Source organism: Triticum dicoccoides, chromosome 2A (genome assembly GCF_002162155.2).
Source record: "Triticum dicoccoides isolate Atlit2015 ecotype Zavitan chromosome 2A, WEW_v2.0, whole genome shotgun sequence".
NCBI lineage: Eukaryota > Viridiplantae > Streptophyta > Magnoliopsida > Poales > Poaceae > Triticum > Triticum dicoccoides.
In genome coordinates, this window is record NC_041382.1 from 66,746,614 (window position 1) to 66,769,462 (window position 22,849).

Here is a 22,849-nt window from a genome sequence, read left to right on the forward strand (position 1 = left end):
TGATTGTGGGTTATCAAGATCAACAGCAGGTTCAATTTCTACATCATTATCATTACTAGGTTGAGCATTATTATGAACATCATCATTAACATTTTCATTAGGTTCATGTTCATTGCCAGATTGTGTTTCAGCATCAGACATAGAGATATCATTTGGATTATCAGGTGGTTCAGCAATAGGTTCACTAGAAGTTTGCATAGTTCTATCATTTTTCTTTTTCTTCATTTTAGAAGAACTAGGTGCATCAATATTATTTCTCTGAGAATCTTGCTCAATTCTCTTAGGGTGGCCTTCAGGATACAAAGGTTCCTGGGTCATTCTACCAGTTCTAGTAGCCACTTTAACAACATAATTATTTTTCTTACTATTCATCTTATTGAGCAATTCCTTTTGAGCTTTAAGTACTTGTTCTACTTGAGTGGTAACCATAGAAGCATGTTTGCTAACAAGTTTAAGTTCACCTCTAATATTAGCCATATAATCACCCAAGTATTTAATCATATCAGCATCTTGTTTTAATTGTCTACCAAGATAAGCATTGAAGTTTTCTTGCTTAAACATAAAATTATCAAACTCATCAAAGCATTGACTAGCAATTTTAGTAGGAGGGATTTCAGCTTTATCATATCTATAGAGAGAATTTACCTTTACTACCTCTGTCGGGTTATCGAGGTCTGGAGGTTCTTCAATAAATAAAGGATTAAGATCATATGTTTCTTCAATAGACGGTAAATTAAGACCATGCATTTCTTCAATAGGAGGTAAATTCTTAACATCTTCAGCTTTAATACCTTTTTATTTCATAGATTTCTTTGCCTCTTGCATATCTTCGGGACTGAGAAAGAGAACACCTCTCTTCTTCGGAGTTGGTTTAGGAATAGGATCATTAATTGGAGCAGGAGTTGGCTCAGGAGGTGCCCAATTATTTTCATTTGTCAACATATTATTCAATAAGATTTCAGCTTCATTCGGTGTTCTTTACCAGAAAAGAGAACCAGCACAACTATCCAGGTAATCTCTGGAAGCATCGGTTAGTCCATTATAAAAGATATCAAGTATTTCATTTTTCTTAAGAGGATGATCACGCAAAGCATTAAGTAACTTGAGAAGCCTCCCCCAAGCTTGTGGGAGACTCTCTTCTTTAATTTGCACAAAGTTGTATATTTTCTTTAAAGCAGCTCGTTTCTTATGAGCAGGGAAATATTTAGCAGAGAAGTAGTAAATCATATACTGGGGACTACGCACACAACCAGGATCAAGAGAATTAAACCATATCTTAGCATCACCCTTTAATGAGAACGGAAATATTTTAAGGATATAAAAGTAGCGAGATCTCTCATCATTAGTGAACAGGGTGGCTATATCATTTAATTTAGCAAGATGTGCCACAACAATTTCAGATTCATAGCCTGAAAAGGATCAGATTCAACCAAAGTAATTATACCAGGATCAACATAGAATTCATAATCCTTATCAGTAACACAGATAAGTGAAGTAGCAAAAGCAGGGTCAGGTTTCATCCTAGCATTTAGAGATTGCTTATTCCATTTAGCTAATAACCTTTTGAGTTCATATCTATCTTTGCAAGCTAAAATAGCTAAAGAAGCTTCTTGATCAAATAAATAACCCTCGGGAATAACAAGTGATTCTTCATCATCACTTTCATCATCATAATCAGATTCAATATTTTCAATCTCTCTAGCCCTAGCAAGTCGTTCCTCTGGAAAATCACCAAGTGGCACAGTAGTATCAAGCATAGAAGTAGTTTCATCATAAGTATCATGTATAGCAGAAGTAGCATCATCAATAACATGCGACATATCAGAACGAATAGCAGAAGCAGGTTTAGGTGTCGCAAGCTTACTCATAATAGAAGGTGAATCAAGTGCAGAGATAGATGGCAGTTCCTTACCTCCCCTCGTAGTTAAGGGATAAATTGTTGTCTTAGCGTCTTTCAAGTTCTTCATAGTGTCCAGCAGATACAAATCCCAAGTGACTCAAAGAATAGAGCTATGCTCCACGGCAACGGCGCCAGAAAATAGTCTTGATGACCCACGTGTATAGGGGATCGCAACAGCTTTTGAGGGTAGAGTATTCAACCCAAATTTATTGATTCGACACAAGGGGAGCCAAAGAATATTCTCAAGTATTAGCAGCTGAGTTGTCAATTCAACCACACCTAGAAACTTAGTATATGCAGCAAAGTGTTTAGTAGCAAAGTAATATGATAGTGATGGTAACGGTAACAAAAGAGTAATGAAAGCAAAGTAATGTTTTTGGTATTTTGTAGTGATTGTAACAATAGCAATGGGAAAGTAAATAAGCGTAAACCAATATATGGAAAGCTCGTAGGCATTGGATCAATGATGGATAATTATGCCGGATGTGGTTCATCATGTAACAGTCATAACATAGGGTGACACAGAACTAGCTCCAATTCGTCAATGTAATGTAGGCATGTATTCTGAATATAGTCATACGTGCTTATGGAAAAGAACTTGCATGACATCTTTTGTCCTACCCTCCCGTGGCAGCGGGGTCCTAATGGAAACTAAGGGATATTAAGGCCTCCTTTTAATAGAGAACTGGAACAAAGCATTAACACATAGTGAATACATGAACTCCTCAAACTACGCTCATCACCGGTAAGTATCCCGATTATTGTCACTTTGGGGTTAACGGATCATAACACATAATAGGTGACTATAGACTTGCAAGGTAGGATCAAGAACTCTCATATATTGATGAAACATAATAGGTTCAGGTCTGAAATCATGGCACTCGGGCCCTAGTGACAAGCATTAAGCATAGCAAAGTCATAACAACATCAATCTCAGAACATAGTGGATACTAGGGATCAAACCCTAACAAAACTAACTCGATTACATGATAAATCTCATCCAACCCATCACCGTCCAACAAGCCTATAATGGAATTACTCAAGCACGACGGTGAGCATCATGAAATTGGTGATGGAGGATGGTTGATGATGACGACGGCGATGAATCCCCCTCTCCGGAGCCCCGAACGGACTCCAGATCAACCCTCCCGAGAGGTTTTAGGGCTTGGCAGAGGCTCCGTATCGTAAAACGCGATGAAATCTTCTCTCTTATTTTTTTCTCCCCGAAAGCAGATATATAGAGTTGGAGTTGGAGTCTGGAGGTCTCCAGGGGGCCCACGAGGTAGGGGCGCGCCCTAGGGAGGGGGCGCGCCCCCCACCCTCGCGGAAAGGGTGTGGGCCCCCTGGTCTTCATCTTTGGCGAGGATTTTTTATTATTTATTGTAAGATATTCCGTAGAGTTTCAGGTCATTTCGAGAACTTTTGTTTTCTGCACATAAAACAACATCATGGCAATTCTGCTGAAAACAGCGTCAGTCCGGGTTAGTTCCATTCAAATCATACAAGTTAGAGTCCAAAACAAGGGCAAAGTGTTTGGAAAAGTATATACAATGGAGACGTATCACTTTGTTGTATAAAGATGGCTGGCGGTTTTCTATCTCTCCCACCTTAGTTGAATCGGATTTGACAAAGGCGTCCTTGCAGAAGGTTAAATAGCAACTTGCATATCACCTCTGTGGCTTTGCATAGGTAAGAATCGTTCTTGCTAGATACCCATAGCAGCCACGTAAAACATGCAACAACAATTAGAGGATGTCTAACATGTTTTTGCAGGGTATGTGTGATATGATATGGCCAAAGACATGATGAAATGTATTTGATGTATGAGATGATCATGTTTGTAATAGTTTATATCGACTTGCATGTTGATGCGTACGGCAACCAGCATGAGCCATAGGGTTGTATTTAATTATTGTATGACCTGCGTGTCAATCATTAAGCACTATTAATGCTTTACTTTGTCGCTAAGCAGTAGCAATAGTAGTAGACGCATGGTTAGCATGACAACCCCGATGGTGGCACGATGATGGAGATCATGGTGTCATGCCGGTGACGATGGAGATCATGTCGGTGCTTTGGGGATGGAGATCAAAAGCACAAGTTGATGGCCATATCATGTCACTTATGATTTGCATGTGATGCTAATCCTTTTATGCATCTTATTTTGCTTAGGACGATGGTAGCATTATAAGGAGATCCCTCACTAAAATTTCAAGATAAAATTGTGTTCTCCCCAAGTGTGCACCGTTGCGAAAGTTCGTCGTTTCGAAGCACCACGTGATGATCGGGTGTGATAGACTCTACGTTCGCATACAACTGGTGCAAGCCAGTTTCGCACATATGGAACACTTGGGTTAAACTTGACGAGCCTAGCATGTACAGACATGGCCTCGGAACACAAGAGACCGAAAGGTCGGACACGGGTCATATAGTAGATATGATCATCATAGAGGTGTTCATTATTGAAACCACCTCATCTCACGTGATGATCGGACTTGGGTTGGTGAATTTGGATCGTGTTACACTCGGACAACCGGAGGGATGTTGATTTGAGTGTGAGTTCTTAGGAAATATGATTAACTGAACTCATTTATCATGAACAATATCTAAAGTTGCCTTTGCAAATTTATGTTGTAGATCAATGGCTCGCGTAGTAGCTCCCCTATATTTCAATGCGTTCCTAGAGAAAGTTAAGCTGAAAGATGATGGAAGTAACTTTGTGGGCTAGGCCCGTAATGTGAGGATTATCCTCACGGCTGCCCAAAAGGCTTATGTCCTTGATGCACTGATTGGTGCGCCAGCCCCTCCAGCGACTGTGGATGTTGTGAACGCCTGGCAGTCGCGAGTTGATGACTACTCAATAGTTCAGTGTGCCATGCTGTATAGCTTAGAGTCGGGACTTCAAAGGCGTTTTGAACGTCATGGAGCATATAAGATGTTCCAGGAGTTGAAGTTTATCTTTGAGAAGAATGCCCGGATCGAGAGGTATGAGACCTCCGATAAGTTCTATGCCTGCAAGATGGAGGAGAACGGGTCTGTCAGTGAGCACATACTCAGAATGTATGTGTATTACAACCGTCTAGCTGAGTTGGGAGTTGAGCTCCCGCCAGAGGCTGTCACTGACAGAGTTCTTCAATCGCTACCACCTAGCTACAAGAGCTTTGTGTTCAACTATAACATGCAAGGGATGAACAAGTCAGTCTCTGAGCTGTTCGCGATGTTGAAAGTCGCTGAGTCAAACATCCAGAAGGATCATCAAGTGTTGATGGTGAATAAAACCACTAGTTTCAAGAAAGGCAAGGGAAAGAAGGGAAACCTCAAGAAAGGTGGCAAAGCAGTTGCTCCTCCTGTGAAGAAACCCAAGGCTGGACCCAAGCTGGAGACTGAGTGCTTCTATTGTAAGGGAACTGGCCACTGGAAGCGGAAGTGCCCCAAGTATCTGGACGACAAGAAGGGGGCCAACATCAACAAAGGTATATATGATATACATGTTATTGATGTGTACCTTACCAACTCTCGTTGTAGTGCCTGGGTATTTGATATCGGTTCGGTTGCTCACATTTGCAACTCAAAGCAGGAACTACGAAATAGATGGAGTCTGGCAAAGGACGAAGTGACGATGCACGTGGGAAATGGTTCCAAGGTTGATGTGATCGCCCTCGGCACGCTCGCTCTTCGATTACAATCGGGATTAGTGATGAACCTGAATAATTGTTATTTAGTGCCTGCGTTGAGCATGAACATTATATCTGGATCTTGTTTAATGTTCGGTGATGCTAGAGTAGTATTGGGATATTCACATTGGTGACCGAATGTTGTTCGGAGTCCCAGATGAGATCCCGAATGTCACGAGGAGCTCCAAAATGGTTCGGAGGTAAAGATTTATACAATGGAAGTCATATTTTGGTTACCAGGAAAGTTTCGGGTTTTACTGGTATTGTACCGAGAAGCTTCCGGAAGGTTCTAGAAGGTTTCAGAGGGTTCCTGAGGAGTCCGGAAGGGTCCCTCCAAAACCTGGTTAGGGGCGCGTCCTAGCCTTATCGGGCTAGGGCTGTAGGGGCGCGTCCTAGCCTTATCGGGCTAGGGACACCAGCCCCGAAGAGGCTCATGCGCCTAGGGGAAGGGAAACCCTAAGGGGGAGGGCCCTCCACTTGACTTGGAGGGCACTCCTCCCCCTTGGACGCCTCCCCTCCATGGAGGAGGGGCTAGGGCTGCGCCCCCAGGCCTCCCACACACCTATATATATTGGGGAGGGGTGTGGGGGCTGGGCAGACCAATTCCCACGCCCTGGAGGCAGCCCTACCTCTCCCATTACTCTGTTTTCTCCTCAGATCGCATCTACGGTAGTGCTTGGCGAAGCCCTGCTTGGATTGCTCCACCACACCGTCATGCTGGTTGAGATCCCATCTACTTCTCCTCCCTCTCTTGCTGGATCAAAAAGGAGGAGACGTCATCGAGCCGCAAGTGTGGTGAACGCGGAGGCGCCGTCCGTTTGGCACTTGATCGGGAGTTCGTAGGACAGCTTGTGATTAGATCGCGAAGACGTTCGACTACATCAACCGCGTTTCTTAACGCTTTCGCTTAGCGATCTACAAGGGTACGTAGATCTAATCTCTCTCATAGATGTTTATCTCCTAGATTGATCTTGGTGCGCGTAGAATTTTTTTTGTTTCCCATACAACATTCCCCAACACTGTGTGATGCATGTTCGCTTTATTCCATTTCTTCCCTTTTTATCCATGTTTCTAAATATTTATATTAAAATTTTAATTTAATTATTTTTTAAAATGTTAGGTGCACATTCAAAGATTTTCATGAATATGTAAATTTAGATTCTGCAATTTTGAAAGTTTTTCATACAATTAAAGAAACAAATCTTTGTGACATTCAGAAAAATGTTCACATATTTAAAAATATGTTCGTGCCATTATAAAATCTGGTTACCATTGGTAAATGTTTGGTCGGGTAATTGTTAAAAAATGTTCATTGCATAAAAAATATCTTCACACACTTTAAATTATATTCATGACATTTTTTTGAAGTTCATTAAATGTAAAACTTTATTCACAGAATTTTATAAAAACCTTTATACCATTACAAAGTGTTTATGACACTTAGAATATGTTAATAATTTTTTTAAATTGAACATGTGTTTAAAAATGTTGAGTATGTATTTTAAAAACTCCAATGTTCTTTTGACAAATGTTCATTACGTATTCCAAAAAATATTTGATGTGCATTGTAAAAATGTTTGACGTGTCACATGTATATGAGAAATGTTACTAACATGTATTTAAAAAATGTTGGACGTCCATTTGGAAAAATAGAAACGTGTATTAAAAAATGGAAAAAGGCGAAAAATGAATGAAGAAAATGGGCAAAATGAACCATAAAGGAAAAAAAGACTGTGTATACGAGAAAGGTTACGAACATGTATTTGAAACAAATTGAACATGTATTTGGAAAATAGAAGCGTGTATTTAAAAAATGAAAAAAAAGAGGAAAACATGAAAGAAGAAAATGAAAAAATAAACAGTAAAGAAAAAAAATCAAAAAATGGAAAAGAAAACCGATAAACTAGTAAAAAAGAAAAAGAAAATTAAAAACAGAAAAATAAAAGTTGTATGGCAAAAAGAGCCAATGTGAATTTAGGTTCAAAAGGATCAATAGCACATAACGAAGTTCAAGTGTCTTCCTTTTCTAAAACCGCATGGATTGTCCTAATACCGCTTGCTCCAGTGCACCACTCTCAGCTACTGGGCCACGGCTTATGAAATTGCCAGAGGTAAGCGAGACATAGGCCTTTGCACATTATGAGGCGGTTTGTGGCCGTCAAGAATGGTCTTAGTGGCATGAGTTGCTGATGATCCTACTATGGCCCGGTTACAGCGACCGAGATATACGCTCTCGCGCAGAATGATACATAGCCCACACAATTTATGTTGCCTCGGCAAACCCTAAACGTCGCCCGTAACGTCCTTTACAGAGTTAATGGTACAGGGCGCACACCCCTCCCCTGCAATGGGCAAGCCCATGTTCATTTTTTTCCTTTTGTAAATTAATGCAAAAGCCAGGCGCTGAGATGGATTCCATCGCGCGCCGCGGGGTTTCAGCGAAACACTCGCTAACCACCCGAGCCAGTTGAGTTATGTGATCACATAGAGGTTCTTCCCACTTTTATTCTTTCTTTTTTTTCCTTTTCCTTCTCTTATTTTTTATTTTTTTTCTTTTTTTTTCTTACCCCTCTTTCTTCCTTTTCTTTTTCTAATTCGATATAAAAAGTTTTCTAGATTTTATGAACGTTTTTTCAAATTCGATGAACTTTTTTCAAAAATTGTTAAAAAAATTCACATTCAATGAACTTTTTCCTAATTCGATGAACTTTTTTTTCAAATTTGATGAATATTTATCAAAATTGATGATTTTCTAGAAAAGTTGGTGAATTATTTTTCAAATTCGATGATTTTTTTTAAATTTTGGCAAAAAAAATTGAAGTCGATGAACTCCTTTCCAAACCGATGAACATTTCTTGAAAGTCGATGAACTTTTTTTTCAAATTCGATGAACTATTTTTAAGTTTATGAAGTTCTGCAATTTCAATTTGACTTTTTTAAAAATTCGTGAATTTTTAAAAAATTATGAATTTTTTCCAAAAATATTTGTGGTTTTTCTGGATTCCAAAGATTTTTCTTAATTGCGATTTTTGAAAAAGTTTCATGTTTTATGTGAACCTTTTCTGAAAAGTCAACGGTTAATGTTGAACTGATGTGCGGTCAACGACGACCAGTGAACTCAAAACTAAGTAAAATGATTGAACCCAAAAAAAAACGAAAAGAACCAACGCCTTTTTTTAACAAGCGATCAGGGAACGAACCAGGGGAGCTCCTGTATGGCGCCTTCAGCGCCAGAAAACATAGTTGGCGCACACTAATACGGCTGGATTAACGAACTGCTCGGCTCGTTAAACTCGTACTTGTTAAGTTTGTACTCGTTAAGGTTCGGCTCGTTAAGCTTGTTAAGTTTAATGAGCAGAAAACCCTGCTTGGTTCGGCTCGGTTGAAGCTCGTTAAACTCGTGAGCGCTCATGAACGCTCGTTAACAGATTATAATGTGTTACGTTCTACATGATGAGTGTGTAGGTGTTACTTTTAAGATGAAACATGGTGACCACACAAATCTTCTATACCTATACTAATTAGGCACTTCCTAAAAATTCCCACGTTAATTAGATTTTACGAACCGTTAATCTGGCGGGACCGAATTATCACGGTGTAGATTGATTCATAACAAAAAAACTTATGTGTCTCTCTCCTTCATAGAACAAAAAAAAAACTCATGTATCTCTCTCAAATAGCCCAACTCTCTCAATCTCTCACGTCTCACGATATGAGATGCCATGTCAATCCTGGAGAGAAATAACCGTATACACACTTAGATCAATGTTAAACGTATGATATGGCTCCTGACACCTTCCACCGTAATATCCTAATATGTCCCGTTTCTCCTGGACTCCTCTGGCCGCATGTCAACTAAAAAAACTCTCCTTTCTCCTGGACTCCTCTGGCCGCAATAAACAAAACTTTTGCTGCCCTTCATCTTAGGCTACGCCATGCCACAATTAGGCCTCCATCTCTACCGTCCTGTTTCCTTTTCTTCTCGTTGTGCTGCAGATGCCGCAGCCGATTCTTCTAGGTATATACTGCCTCGGCACCTACTCATCTTTATGTGACCTCATACCTCGCGATCGCCTTCCTCCGCCTGTGGAATCTCGGATCTGTGATGTTCTCTCTTAAGTCCCAACACAATTCTCTGTAATAAGAAAACCTCTTTTCTAGATTCATTTTACTTCTATTTGCCCCAGATCTTTGTTATATGGCAGCAACGACTCCTCCAGAATTTAATTTTTGAGTAGTTGTTTTTGTCTTTTTCAGATTCGAAACTATTCCACCTAGATCACTTCAGAAATCAAACCCTTTTTAAGTTTAATTTTAATTTTACTCACTAAATTTCGGATCTGTGATTTCTCTTTTGAGTCCCAATTAATACAATCCTTTGTATTATTAAAACTTCTTTCCTAGATTCGTTTAACTTTTATTATCCCCAGATCTTTGTTATATGGATAGCAATGATCCTCCAGAATTTAACTTTCGAGTAGTTGTTTTTGTCTTTTTCAGGTTAGAATTATTCCACATAGATCGCTTCAGAAACTAAACTCTCTCTAAGTTTAATTTTACTTTAGCTCAATGTGATTGTTTTTCTTCAGGCCAGCAACGATTCCGCACATACTGAGTAAACTTCCCATTGTTGACACCTTTGAGTTTGTTTGTACTTATTTGTTCTTTATGTCTTAATAGCTGAACTAGAAATCTTGATTTTGCTTGAGGGAACGGTGCAAAAAAGTTTCGCAAACGCGGCAAAGGTCAAGTTTCATGCTTAACCTTCATATGATCCTATCTAACTATAGCATCATACGGTATTATCACTATGATCATAGAGTACTGATATGATCTTTTGGTATCCTAATATTTTGATCACACGAGTTGTGTGTAGACTGGAAAGTGTAAAGAGATAGAAAATTAAATTATAAGCAGTCATAGGAACTGAAGAGGACTCATACAGACCAAAGGCTCTTGGAATAATGGTAGGTTGATTGCGGCATTTTGCTACATAATGCTCTACCGGAACAGTCTTTAGGCCCCAATTATTTAATGCACAGAATATAAAATAACAGTATACCACAACTATCTATTCGGACGGATAGGACTACTATAAATGTTTACAAAAAGTTATCTATGATAAGAGTCCACTGTATTAGGTTATAAGGTGTAATAGTAACTTATTTTTATTTACCTCTTGGCTCCTCCAGGTCAAATTACTTGTGCATGCAGTTGTCTCACCATCTTTAGTTTGGTGCAACGAAGCCTTGGCGATTGCATGGCTGAGCTATCATTGAATGAGTTGATTAAGGCTCTGACTTTAAGATTAGATCCATGAAGAAAGTGTTACCCGAATATGGATGTCTGGTGTTTATACAACCAGGTGTTTCGTGTAATGGTTACATCTTGAAAGCTATGTCTACGCTTCCTTATTGCATTGTGGTCCGTATCGTCCTTCTATACACATTAGTTTGACCATCGTTAGTTCAGTTCATTGGTGTCATCATTTTCTTCGTTGTTTGCTTAAACAACAGAATCATCTGGATTGCAAGTAAGAACTTCTAAATAACCATGAACATTTGATTTTATAGCATGCAGTAAGATTTCCTTATCACATTCTTCTCCCTGAACCCTACCTACATCTATGTACCAGTTGCAGTGGTGGATAGCAGGAGCTGAGCCGAGAAGGACGAAGAGATAGATGAATTATTCTCAGGATAATCGCCGTCGGTGAGGACCAATCCTTCCGTCCCTTCCAGTTCTCCTCACGGTTAATCCCGCGCAATTCGATTTGTACATGATATGTGTGTGCTGTGTAATGACAGTGGTAAACGAAAATTTTCCCATTGCATTAATCCTGATTTGCATGCGTATGTCGATGTTGCTGCTTTTCATTTACATGGTCTTCATCGATACCAACAAGACATCATGTACAGATGGTTGTCGCACAGATTGATGCTGCTGCTTTTGATTTTCAGGGCCTACTCACAAACAATATGCATGCGTAGTCCTTCAAAAACAAGGGAACCGTCATGTTGATAAGCGAGTCGTTGCCTCCCGAGGTGAACTACTTAGGATTAGACGCTAATCATCTCTGGAATTTTGATCTTCTGCATGGAGAGTACTCACCGGTGGCAGCTCCATGAGTACTTGCCGGAGTATATGTCTACGTGTCTAAGGTATAAATCAAGTGGGTTTGATCTGCTATATGTTCTAGGAATTCATTGCTTCAATTAATTTCTTGCTTAATCACGCATATGGCTGATGCATGGTAATGAGTTAATATTTATTATTGAAAACGTTGGTTAAGATGATATACTCCAGCGTGGGAATGCTGATACTTTGACGCGTAGTATCAAAAGCCTACACATGTATTTTTCCCACATAAGTAAAACAAAATCAATATAATAATATATATGCCGAAATTCCCATACTAATATACTCCCAGCTAGAAGGTATCATACTTAAAATCAAACCTTCCGTGCATCATAGGTGATAGAGTTCTCATACACGCACAATTATCTATGTCATGTATAGGTACATATGTGTATTTCTAATAGATAGAGATCCCCACTTTACCTACAGAAAAATATCTACCGATTTGATCATTAACAAAATTAGGGGAAAAAAAACAGGCCATCTATATCCAACGTATGTCAATGAAAAGATCTACAGGAATCTAAGAAAGAGAAAAAATAGTTTCTTTTAATGTAATATATGTGCCTTTAATACTACTTCTTTCCTGATAGAACCCTGTGAATCTACTCGCTTTATCACCAAACGAAAATCCTCACATAATTCTCACAGAATACTTTTCCTGTAAGTTGACACACGCATACCAAAAAGACCAAACATAGAGTTATGAACAAACTAAACGCTAAAGGGGTAGGAGGACCAATCCGAAGACTACAATGTTTGGTAAAAACTCCTTTGGTCGCTTGCTCCATATGCATGCATGATCGCCATTGTTAGGAATTTTATGTATAATTCCTTTTGTTAAACACAAAATCATTCGCCAAAGCAAATAGACCAAAGTTGTGTGGCTCCGCTTGAAATCTGGAGTTTAAAATTTTTGTCCCTCAGGTCGATCTATGTCTTATTTTCAACCATGGGATGAAGTACCCCACTCTGCTAGGCTCTTTCACCTGCATAACTCCTTGCTTCTGTCCTCTCTTTGATATCCAGGAAAAGAAAATCCTCTTTCACCTACATGACTCCTTTCTTCTGTCCTCTCTTTGATATCCAGGAAAAAGAATCAAGGAAAGGCATATTTTCTTCTGCAGCCATACCTCGGTTGTTCATCCGATTGTTGTGTGTTATTCTGGTGCATAGCAAGAGAAGCCTCTTCTAAATCATGTTGCGGTTCGCCTGTCCTGTGTGTTGCTTTGATTCGGAAAAAAACAAGATCGAGAAGCACAAGGTGACTACCGTAGATGGATCTGTCACCCGCTGCCTCCATCGATTCAACATTGGATTGCAAAACTGCAACGCAGGACCCTCAGCCATGCAGTGATCACTATTTTTTTGCGGACCATTCTGTACAGGCTTCTCCCTACCATGTGTAATCTATCAGGCATGTATGCAATGCACATTTAGGCGTGCCATCGTACTATAGGCTATGAGTGCTTGACATAATGTGATTTTGTTGCGGGTGATTGATTTATCGCTTCTTAATTTCAGGATTAACTGTGTCATTAGTTGATTTCATCCCATTAGGTTGTCAGTTTTTATTACGAAACAACTCTTAGATTGTCGTTGCTATGATTTAAGGTCATGCATATGTGAACTGAAGTATATGATTTAGAGTTACTGAATTTTCACCTGCAATTTTAGAAAGTTTATATGCCCTATATGTAACACAACTTATCTGGTAAAACTGGCATGTCTAACTAAATCATATTTTCACGTCACACAAAAACAGTTTTTATTTGCATAATTATTGTAACAATAATACACCCACTACATATTTTAAGGTGTCATCTTTTTATTTTAATTGGATCAGTATCGCTTCCAAGCAAATGCATCTGAGTTAGAACTATTTTCTTTGTGTAGGTATGATGGCGTAAGCAAGTATTAGGAAATCAACAATTAGTAAAAAAAATTGGTGTAAATAATAGCTCGAACTCATATTCGTTTTGTTTCAACTTTTCCTATAAAAATTAGGGATCCGAAAGATGGATCCTCTTAACGATGAAAATTTGAAGATTGGAATAATATAAATAATACTCCTCCGTAAAGAAATATAATATCGTTAAAATCAATTAAAAATATATAGTATGTTTAATATTCACATTTTATGCCTACAAAATGTATAAGTATATTTATTACAAAAAAATATACAACATGTTAAATAACACAATAAATGCACTAATTTGTTGCCTTATATGTCTATTAGATTGAATAGATGGGATGACGTGCTAAAAGTTTTTGTCACCTAAAATGAAAATATGCATTGTGTTGTTACTAACGAGCTTAATGAGCTACTCGTGAAACTCGTTAGCTCATTCGTTAAGTTTGTTAAGCTTAACGAGCTGAAATCAATGGTTGGCTCTATTCATTAAGAAGGGAGCTACGAGCTTAACGAGCCGAACTATTGAGCGCTCGTTAAGCTCACGAGCTACGAGCTTTTGGTCGAGCCCTACACACTAGGGATCCCAACTGGGCCTCGGCCCACTACTCGTTTGCTCGTTCTCCCGTTCGGCACTACTCCTTCGCTCGTTCTCACATTCGCTATAGTTTTTCTTCCGTTCGATTTTTTCTGCTCCCTGCTTTCTCCTACAGCACTTAAAAAAATAAAAAAATAAAATGGATACAAATTAGAAAAAAAAGTTCATCGATTTTAAAAAAATGTTCATGAATTTGTAAAAAGTTCATCGATTCTGAAAAAAGTTCACCGTAACTCAAAAAAGTTCATCGAATTTTGGAAAAAAAGTTCATCAATTTTGAAAAAGGTTCATGAAATTTGAAAAAGTTCATAGTTTTTAAAAATGATTCATCAAAATTGAATAAAGTTCATCGAATTTAGAAAAAAGTTCATTGAATTTGAATAAAGTTCATAGAAAAAGAAAAAAAGAAAAAAATGAAACAAGAAAAAAGAATAAGAACCGGATGGAAAACTGCCCAACAAACCGGGAAAACTAGGTTAGAAGCTTCAAGAAGCTTCCCAAAACCAGAGGCTACCCGCGAATTGGAGAAACTATAAAAATGGAAAAAGATATAATATTTCACATAGGTTTTGTCTTTGCAAATACATGTTTCATTTACATCATAAGAATCATAGTACAATCCATGTACAAACTGAGCTGGCAAAACTGAAAAAACAGCAAGACACTAGTCTTTGCACAAAGTAACAACAGCCGAGAAGTAAAAGTACAATCAAGACCGAAGAAACCTTTGAACTTGACACCAAGGCCCGTCATAAGCCTCTGGAACCACCGTAGCAGCCACCAAAGAAAACAATGACGGACCACCTTCACACTCAAGCTTGAAGCGGATCCATCGCTGATATGCAACTTTGCGAACTTCCAAAGTGGTTAACCAAAAACGAAATCATTACCGTTGAACGAATCAGACCGGGGCAACACCCCGAACACGCCATCGAACTACAGATCTGGCACCCCACACGACTAAGACGCCGGAGGAGAAAACCATACTTGCCATCCACGAACCACGAACCAGCACACGATTCACCATCTTCCAGATGCCGCCGATACAGACCACAATCTGTATCCGTTCTTGGACTACCTCCCAAACTCTGCGCCGGCGCTGGAGCAAACGCCGTCGCAACGGCGGAGCCCGAGGACATAGGTTCACCATGAGGATGTCGCCGCCGCCACGCCATCCTTACTTGAACAGACTGATTTCCAAATCCATCCCTAACCACAGGACCGATCGCCTGTTGGAGTAGGATCTGAATAAACTTTATTCAGCACCGCCATCGCTGCCGCCGAAGCAAAAACGATGAACAACCTAAAAACCTAAACTATGATAGCCTAAAAAACGATCCACACGTGAATCCGACGACCCCCCTCACCATCGACGATCGAAGTGATCATTGCGTTTGTACGTAAAACTACAGATGGTGAGTTCGAATCCCAGTTGCTTCATCCATCGCTAACGAGGCCTAAAAAAACACTTAATTTTTGGCCGGCCCATGACGGGAGGTACGTGAGCGCCCGTTTTCCTAACCGGCGGAGCTCCCAGTTGCTTCATCGGTTCATCCATGGCTAATGAGCCCTAAAAAAGAACATCGCTAATGAAGCTGCTGCTGCTGCTCTGGTCCAAGTCTAACTTGACAACTACCTTTCGCACACAATGGCCACCGTAGCTTGCAACACCAAGACTCTCCCGTCCCCTCACGGTGGGCGCCTCGCAACCAAGCCAATAAACCACCCAGCGTCCTCCTCCTCACCTCCCACCATCCAGACTCCCGAGGCTCGCATTGCACCGCCACCACCCAGGCACGGCACCCACGGCCATGGGCGACCCCTCCATCTGCATCTGCCTGGGCCGAAACCTGAAAACAACTGAAAACATGCGAGTGAAGTCTGAAATAAATCTTGAGATTATAGAGGCCGACCCAAATGAACCATCACCTCTAAATCTCTGAAGTCCATACCCTGACCTCTCTGATCCTGGTCTATCCTAACCATCGATATGTTTGACGCACGTGGAAAAGCATAATCCTGACCAGGAACTCAGAGGGTGCTTGGATACAAGGGACTATTTTTAGTCTGACTAAAAATAGTCTCTTTTAGAGGCTAAAGTTCCAAGCACCCCTGACTAAAAAGAGGCTAGGACTAGTCTTGAGGCTAAAATCTTTTAGTCATGGGAAACCTACTAAAATATGTATTAGCTCTCTCTCTCCTCATTTAATTCCTCTTCTTAGTTCTGGATTGAAGGGTTTGGAGGATAATAAATGCTCAATAACTAGATTTTAGTTTCTTTAGTATTTGGATCCAAACATGGGTGAGACTAGCAAGTTTTAGTCCCACTACTTTTAGTCATGGGACTAAAACGTATCCAAGCATGCTCTCACTTCTCTGATAGCTATAGAGAACTAGTTTTGTGTGCTAGCTATCTCCACCCGAGCGCGCTACTAGATGTGTCCATGCAAGATGGATCTATACGGCCGTCATGTCTACACGCCGGACAACCTCCGGCCTTGCGGGCTGCCGCAGCTGTAGGGGTCTAGCGTCCAGCCCCATGCATGTGCGTCACCTCCTTTGCTTGTGATTTTCCTAAACCAATCCTTGAAGAAACTACGAGGCCTGGTTTTGCTTATGTGTTATATGCTTCTACCATGGACAGATGCAAATTTTCCTAATGATTGATGTGCTTCAGCAAGAAGGTCGTTCTCTGCTTGCCACTCTCCTCTACACTGCTTCAGGCGCTCCTCTTCCTCCTCGCCTCGCATTCGTGTCGTGTGTGTTATGGCCACTAGAAGAAATCGATAGCTTTGTATTGGTGGCTGTAGGTAGCTATACATCACAAGTTTTGTACGTGCGTGTTGCCCCTCATGGCATGGCATCGGAAGAAAAACTGAGCCAACTCGCGCATGTTGCTCGCACCCAAAAGTAATCGACGAGTTGATGCATTACATTGGCGGCAGTAGTGATCAAGATCAGAGGCCAACAGGCATGGCGGCGGGACTACTACGCCATGAAGTTTGACTTGTTGACGTTCCTTGTCGAGTACAAGAGCAGTGTTGTGAACCGTGGAGCGGCTCATGGTCACCGCCCTGTGGCGAACACGCTCATCAGCATAACCTCCAGGGACGTGCCCAACAATGCGGCGACCAGCGTCGGGACTAACTTAGTACTCACATATCCCGTTGAATCTCGCAGAGGAAGCAACATGCGAACAACGCCCACCTTCAAGGCTTCAGCGGAACCGCCCGTTTTTTAAGTGTGAACCGCCAGTTTTGGATCACAGCCGCCGTCTTCTCGCCCTTCCCGGCTTGTTCCGGACTGCTTAGGTGCAGCATGCTGCTAAGGAGCTCGTCCGGACTGCCATCGATCGCCGCTGCACCGCATCGATCAGCTGGTGCTTGGCACCGTGCGGATGGATCGGCTGGGGAGTAAATCTGTGACGAACAGAATGAGGAAGGAGATGCACATGAGAAGTAGGCCCATGTAGTAAGTGACACTTTAAATCAATCCCGTCTGGGATCGGGCCTTTCCTATCACACCAAACAGATTTTATTCATGCAGGGGTTTGGATTGATTGGGATGTGTAAATATGGGATACGAACTTCAGGGATTTGAAAGTGAGGGTTTATTTGCGTCGGCCTCTATAATCTCAGGGTTTATTTCAGACTTCACCCAAAACATGCAACAATTATTGTTGCCCTGCCCTGCCCTGCCCAAGCGCCAGAACCCGCAAGCGCCTTCCTGAACCGCTGGCGACGCAACTGATAGCGCCATTATCGCCTCATCTCCACAGCGGAGCCCTTGTCTGCATCTCCAACTTGTGCTAATCAGCCGGCCCTCTCTGTATTGCATCGCACCGGTCGGTTCGTTCAGTGGAGAATGTTCTGGAGGGATAGATACTGTCGTTGGTTGGGTTTTGGAGGTGGTGCACTGCTCACCCATGGCGAAAACAACAGGCGAACCATGCTGGACTGATTGTTGGCAAGAGATGGAAGAGTCAGGCCAGGCAGGGGAGCTTTTGATGCTAGCTGCACAAATTGTCCATCCATGTGTCAGAATAGAGCTTCCCACATGTTACCTGAACTCCCTGGAGATTAAACCTGACGAGTTTATCTCAACCAAAGTGCTAGAGGATATGAACAGGCAAAAGAAAATGAATCCAAAACTTGAGGTTCATCACTCACATCACACCTACCGGTCAATTCAATCATTCAGTTAGGTGGACTGAACTTTGGACTACAGATGGAGGAAGCCACTACTACAGTCTACAGTAATTCCCGAATCTTTGCCTCAGGTGCTTCTGCGCAGCAAGCAATCTGTACCAGCCTTTAGTCTGTAATCTTATTCAGCATCTTGCTGATTTCACAAAAAAAATCAGCATCTTGCTGGCTTTTGTAACTGTAAAATAATGCCACCTGCAACAATTCTCAAATTGCAAAATGCTGCACTTGGCAGAGTATGAAAACTACTGCTTTAAGCTTTCCTCTTTGCAACTGTGAAGCAAGAGGGTATCTGGAACTCTATTTCTCCTTGATAAAGATTGTACAGTAACTGTGAAGCAAGAGGGTTTTCGGCTTTTCCTTTTCTTTTCCTTTCCTCCTACCCCACGAGGGAGGAAACAACCAGAGGAATATGCCCGAATCTCGCCTAAGGTGCTTCTGCGCAGCGATCTGCACAGTGCTGTTCTTAATCAGTAGCAGTATCTTCATAGCTGTGAAATGATGCTACTGCTCCCTCCCTACTTCCCACCCCTCCCTTTGCAGGTGGCTACATAGAACAAAGCTTTCAATTTGTCTATGGGCCAACGGCCATAGCATGCTGTCTAACAAACCATATCTCTTCAGCCTTTAGGTAAAGTCCGTTAGCTACCCACCAAAGAAGATTTTAATATGTCACCCTCTAGAGTTTTCAGATCACAAGAATAGTGGATCTAATCATGATGCATGTTAGAGTTAAATAGTAACAAGGTGAATATTAATTCTTGAGCAAAAGATGATGTGAACAACATTTCCCATACACAAACGCACTGCCCTTGGAGAGCCTTTTGGACAAAGACTTGGCATCTGTTCTGAAGACACCATGCTTTCAAATAAATCTTCATCAAAAGATGATAACTGAAGTTTACACAGACATCACTAGGGGAATGGAAACGAATAACAAACTTACGATAATAAAAATTACAGAAACACACGGACGCCTGGTAATTGCCTCAAGTTGTAAAATGAATGTAGCACTTGGCACAGTTCTTCTCAACATGGTTGCTGCTGCGGCTGCGGCTGCTGCTCGCCTTGCCACGCCCAGACTATGTCCTTCAGCGCCGGCCTCATCTCCTGGTTCAAGACCTTCTGGTACTCCAGAGTATCACCGTTTGTCTTCTTCAACTCCACGAGATGGAAGTCAGGGGTGACCTCGAATATCTCAGCATCAATGGACATCACACCTTTCCTTCCAGCCTTGAAGCTTTCCATCCTCAACATGCCACCATCTTTCTTGACGAGCTTCAGTCGCATGCACTTTGCGATGTCCTCGATCTTTGACACGATCGTCGAAGCCGAGTTGGTGGATGTGAACTTGGACTCCCTCTTCTTGTCATTGTCCTCAAACATACCAGAGAGGTCGAGTCCGGTTGAGAGGGAGATTATATCGAAAGCATTCAAGTTGGCGAGCTTTTTTGCTTCTTGTTCCTTGCCCTCTGTTGCTGAGTTGCTGCAGCTCAAGGAATCAGAAGTCGCAGCCATGTCAGCAGCAGGAACGGCATCTTTTGCTTGTAAATTGTATCTGAGCAGTTTTGCATCTAGACCCTTCCTGAACCAAGGATGTTCCATGATTCTCTCAATCGAGATCCTTGTGCTGGGGTTTGGATCAAGAATCCTTAGCAGAAGCCTTCGAATATCTGAAGAGAACCAACTCGGGCATTTGAACTCTGCTTTCCCAATCTTCTTATACATATTCATCAGATTTTTATCTTGGAATGGGAGATACCCAGCCAAAAGCACAAAGAGGATCACCCCACAAGACCAGATGTCAGCCTTAGCGCCGTCATAGCCTTTCCTATTGATCACTTCAGGGGCAACATAAGCAGGCGTGCCGCAGGATGTGTGGAGCAACCCGTCAAGTCTTCTGCACTCAGAAATGGTACTCAGACCGAAGTCTGAAACTTTCAGGTTACTGTTCTCATCAAGAAGAAGGTTCTCCGGCTTCAAATCACGGTGATAGACACCCCTGCTGTGACAAAAGTCAACCGCGCAGATCAGCTGCTGGAAGTACTTCCTTGCAGCATCTTCCTTGAGCCTTCCCCTCTGAACCTTGTTGAACAGCTCTCCACCCTTCACATGCTCCAACACAAAATAAATCTTTGTTTTGGTTGCCATGACCTCATACATCTGAACAATGTTTGGGTGCTTCACCAGCTTCATCACAGATATCTCGCGCTTGATCTGATCCGTGAGCCCGCCCTTCAGAACCTTCTCCTTGTCGGTCACCTTGATGGCAACACTCTGCGAGGTCTCGATGTTACGGGCATGGTAGACCTTGGCAAAGGTCCCTTGCCCGAGCATCTTCCCCATCTCGTACTTCCCCATCAGAATATTCCCCTTCTGCTCTCCCATGATGGCAGGCAGATGTATGCTATGCACACAGAACAGCAGCAGCGATCCCGGACCTTCAAAGGGAGCCTGCGGGTGGTATATGACCTCAACCGTCCCCTCCGAGGTGGTAATCTAAGATGATGGTTGAGATGCCACGTCGAACCCCATTGTGCAGAAGCACATGGAAGAAGAGGTGTGTTGTGTGCTGCTGTGAAGCGGTGTCATCAAGGTCAATCAAAGCAGAAACAGGGGCGGCTACCCTGCCGATTCCCTCGCAAGGTAGCTCTCTAGCATGCAAACACATCTTTCTGCATTCCCTAAGATGTTTCCTCCTTGCTGAAATCCAGGTACTGTCAATCAAGAAAGTAAAGGCGTAACGTTAGCCATAGAGCAATCGGTAGTGAGGACAAATTATTCCGTAACTAGAAGATTCTTCTACATGCAGAAGGCGGCAAAAATTCCGAAATTAGAAGATTGCTCTGTTTGCAAAAGATGGGAAAATAAATCTCTTCCACATACAGGACCACAAGCATATATAGTACTCCCAACGAAAGCTAACTTGCATCCCTTAGCCGGATTAAGAGGGATCTAAACTGCAACCAGATGCATCACTTAGCCGGATTATTAAGAGGGGTCTAAACTGCACCGAGATGCATCACTTAGCCGGATTAAGAGGGGTCTAAACTGCAACCAGATGCATCACTTAGCCGGATTAAGAGGGGTCCAAGCCGCAATCAGATTCGGTTGTCCATAGCCGGATTAAGAGGGGTCTAGACTGCAATCAGATGCGGTTGTCCAACTTTCTATGGCACCTAGCTGATGGATCTGTTTATCTCCGCGCATAACCAACCTATCACGCCTAAACTTTCTCGCTGCCAAAACAGAAGAGACAGCACCCGGAAACGCGCATCTAACCACCAACCAAGGAGCTGAACGAGGCAACCGGCACGAACGAACAACAGGAGAAGGAGAACGACTATCCCTACTATGTATGTAGAGAGAAATCTAGTGCGAACTCCTGAGGAGAAATTGTTTCGGAGACCGCACACGCACCAAATCGGCGAGGCCCTAGACGACATGTTTCGGCCCGCTAGACACATGTTTCGCGCACACGCAGTCGCAGATGAACTGCACTGGAACCAAAGACAGAAGAAGAGAGGCGTGGGCGAGCCCGTACCAGATCCCGGCGGCTCGCGACGCGAACGGGACCGCGGCGGCAGCCCCGGCGGTGGAGTAGATCCCTTCCCTTCCTCCGCGAAGAACCGGCGGCGCTCGCGAGACGAGGAGGCCGGCGGGGGAGGGAGGAGGCGGATGCGTGGGCGGCGGGGCTGGGAGACGGCGGAGTCGTGGCAGATTTGCGGCTCTTCTCCTTGGGTTGGGAGGTAGTCTGGTGGGAGAGTGTATTACAGCGAAAGGTTCAGCTTGAGAGGCGGCTCCGCTTTATACGCGCCGCGGCGGCCAACCCCCCGCCCCGCCCCGCTAGGGATGGATGGATCCGTTCTCGCGGAGAGGAGAGGAGAGATATTCCTCCACCCACCCACCGCCCGCCGCTGTGGGCCGGTAAAATTACGCGCGGCGGGGCCCGCCAATAATGCGCTGGCCTGTCCGCTGCTGCGACGGACGGACCAAATTAGATCGGCCCGTTGCGCCCTCCCACGGCCGCCCTCCGCCGTCCATTCTGCATCGGCGGCGAACCTACGGCTGGTCATAGTGGGAGTAACATAAGTAGTAACATAGATGTCACATAAGCATAAGTGATGATGTGTCAAGTAGTTAATGAGGAGAGAGACAAATAGAGTAACATAATATGTTACCATCACCTAGCGGTTCCCAATGCTAAATGAGTCTATGAAGTAATAAATGAAGTGATGCATGACACTACATATATGTTACTACCCACTATAGAGGTAATAACATAGCCTAGTAACATATACAGGTTACTAGTCTAAGTTACTCCCCACTATGACCAGCCTACTAGTAACACAGGGTTTCATATGGTTCCCGTGCCTGGCCCTTGTTTTACGTGCGTGCATGATGCTACTCCATAATTGTAGG

At 42.4% G+C, this 22,849-nt stretch overlaps 1 protein-coding gene across 1 annotated transcript; it reads right to left on the reverse strand.

Moving 5' to 3' along the window:
- Positions 1-19,249: 19,249 nt before the first annotated feature.
- On the reverse strand, positions 19,250-22,247 carry LOC119353289 (CBL-interacting protein kinase 2-like). The gene is made up of 2 exons (XM_037619890.1): positions 21,972-22,247; positions 19,250-21,144 (listed from the first exon to the last, which is right to left on the reverse strand). The coding sequence occupies exon 2, from the start codon at positions 20,813-20,815 to the stop codon at positions 19,457-19,459; it is 1,359 nt and encodes a 452-aa protein (XP_037475787.1). The 5' UTR covers positions 20,816-21,144; positions 21,972-22,247; the 3' UTR covers positions 19,250-19,456.
- Between the last annotated feature and the right edge of the window lie 602 nt (positions 22,248-22,849).

What these genes read in the sequence shown, in the direction of transcription:
- LOC119353289 (XM_037619890.1), bottom strand. Translation starts at nt 20,815, where the DNA reads ATGGGAGAGCAGAAGGGGAATATTCTGATGGGGAAGTACGAGATGGGG.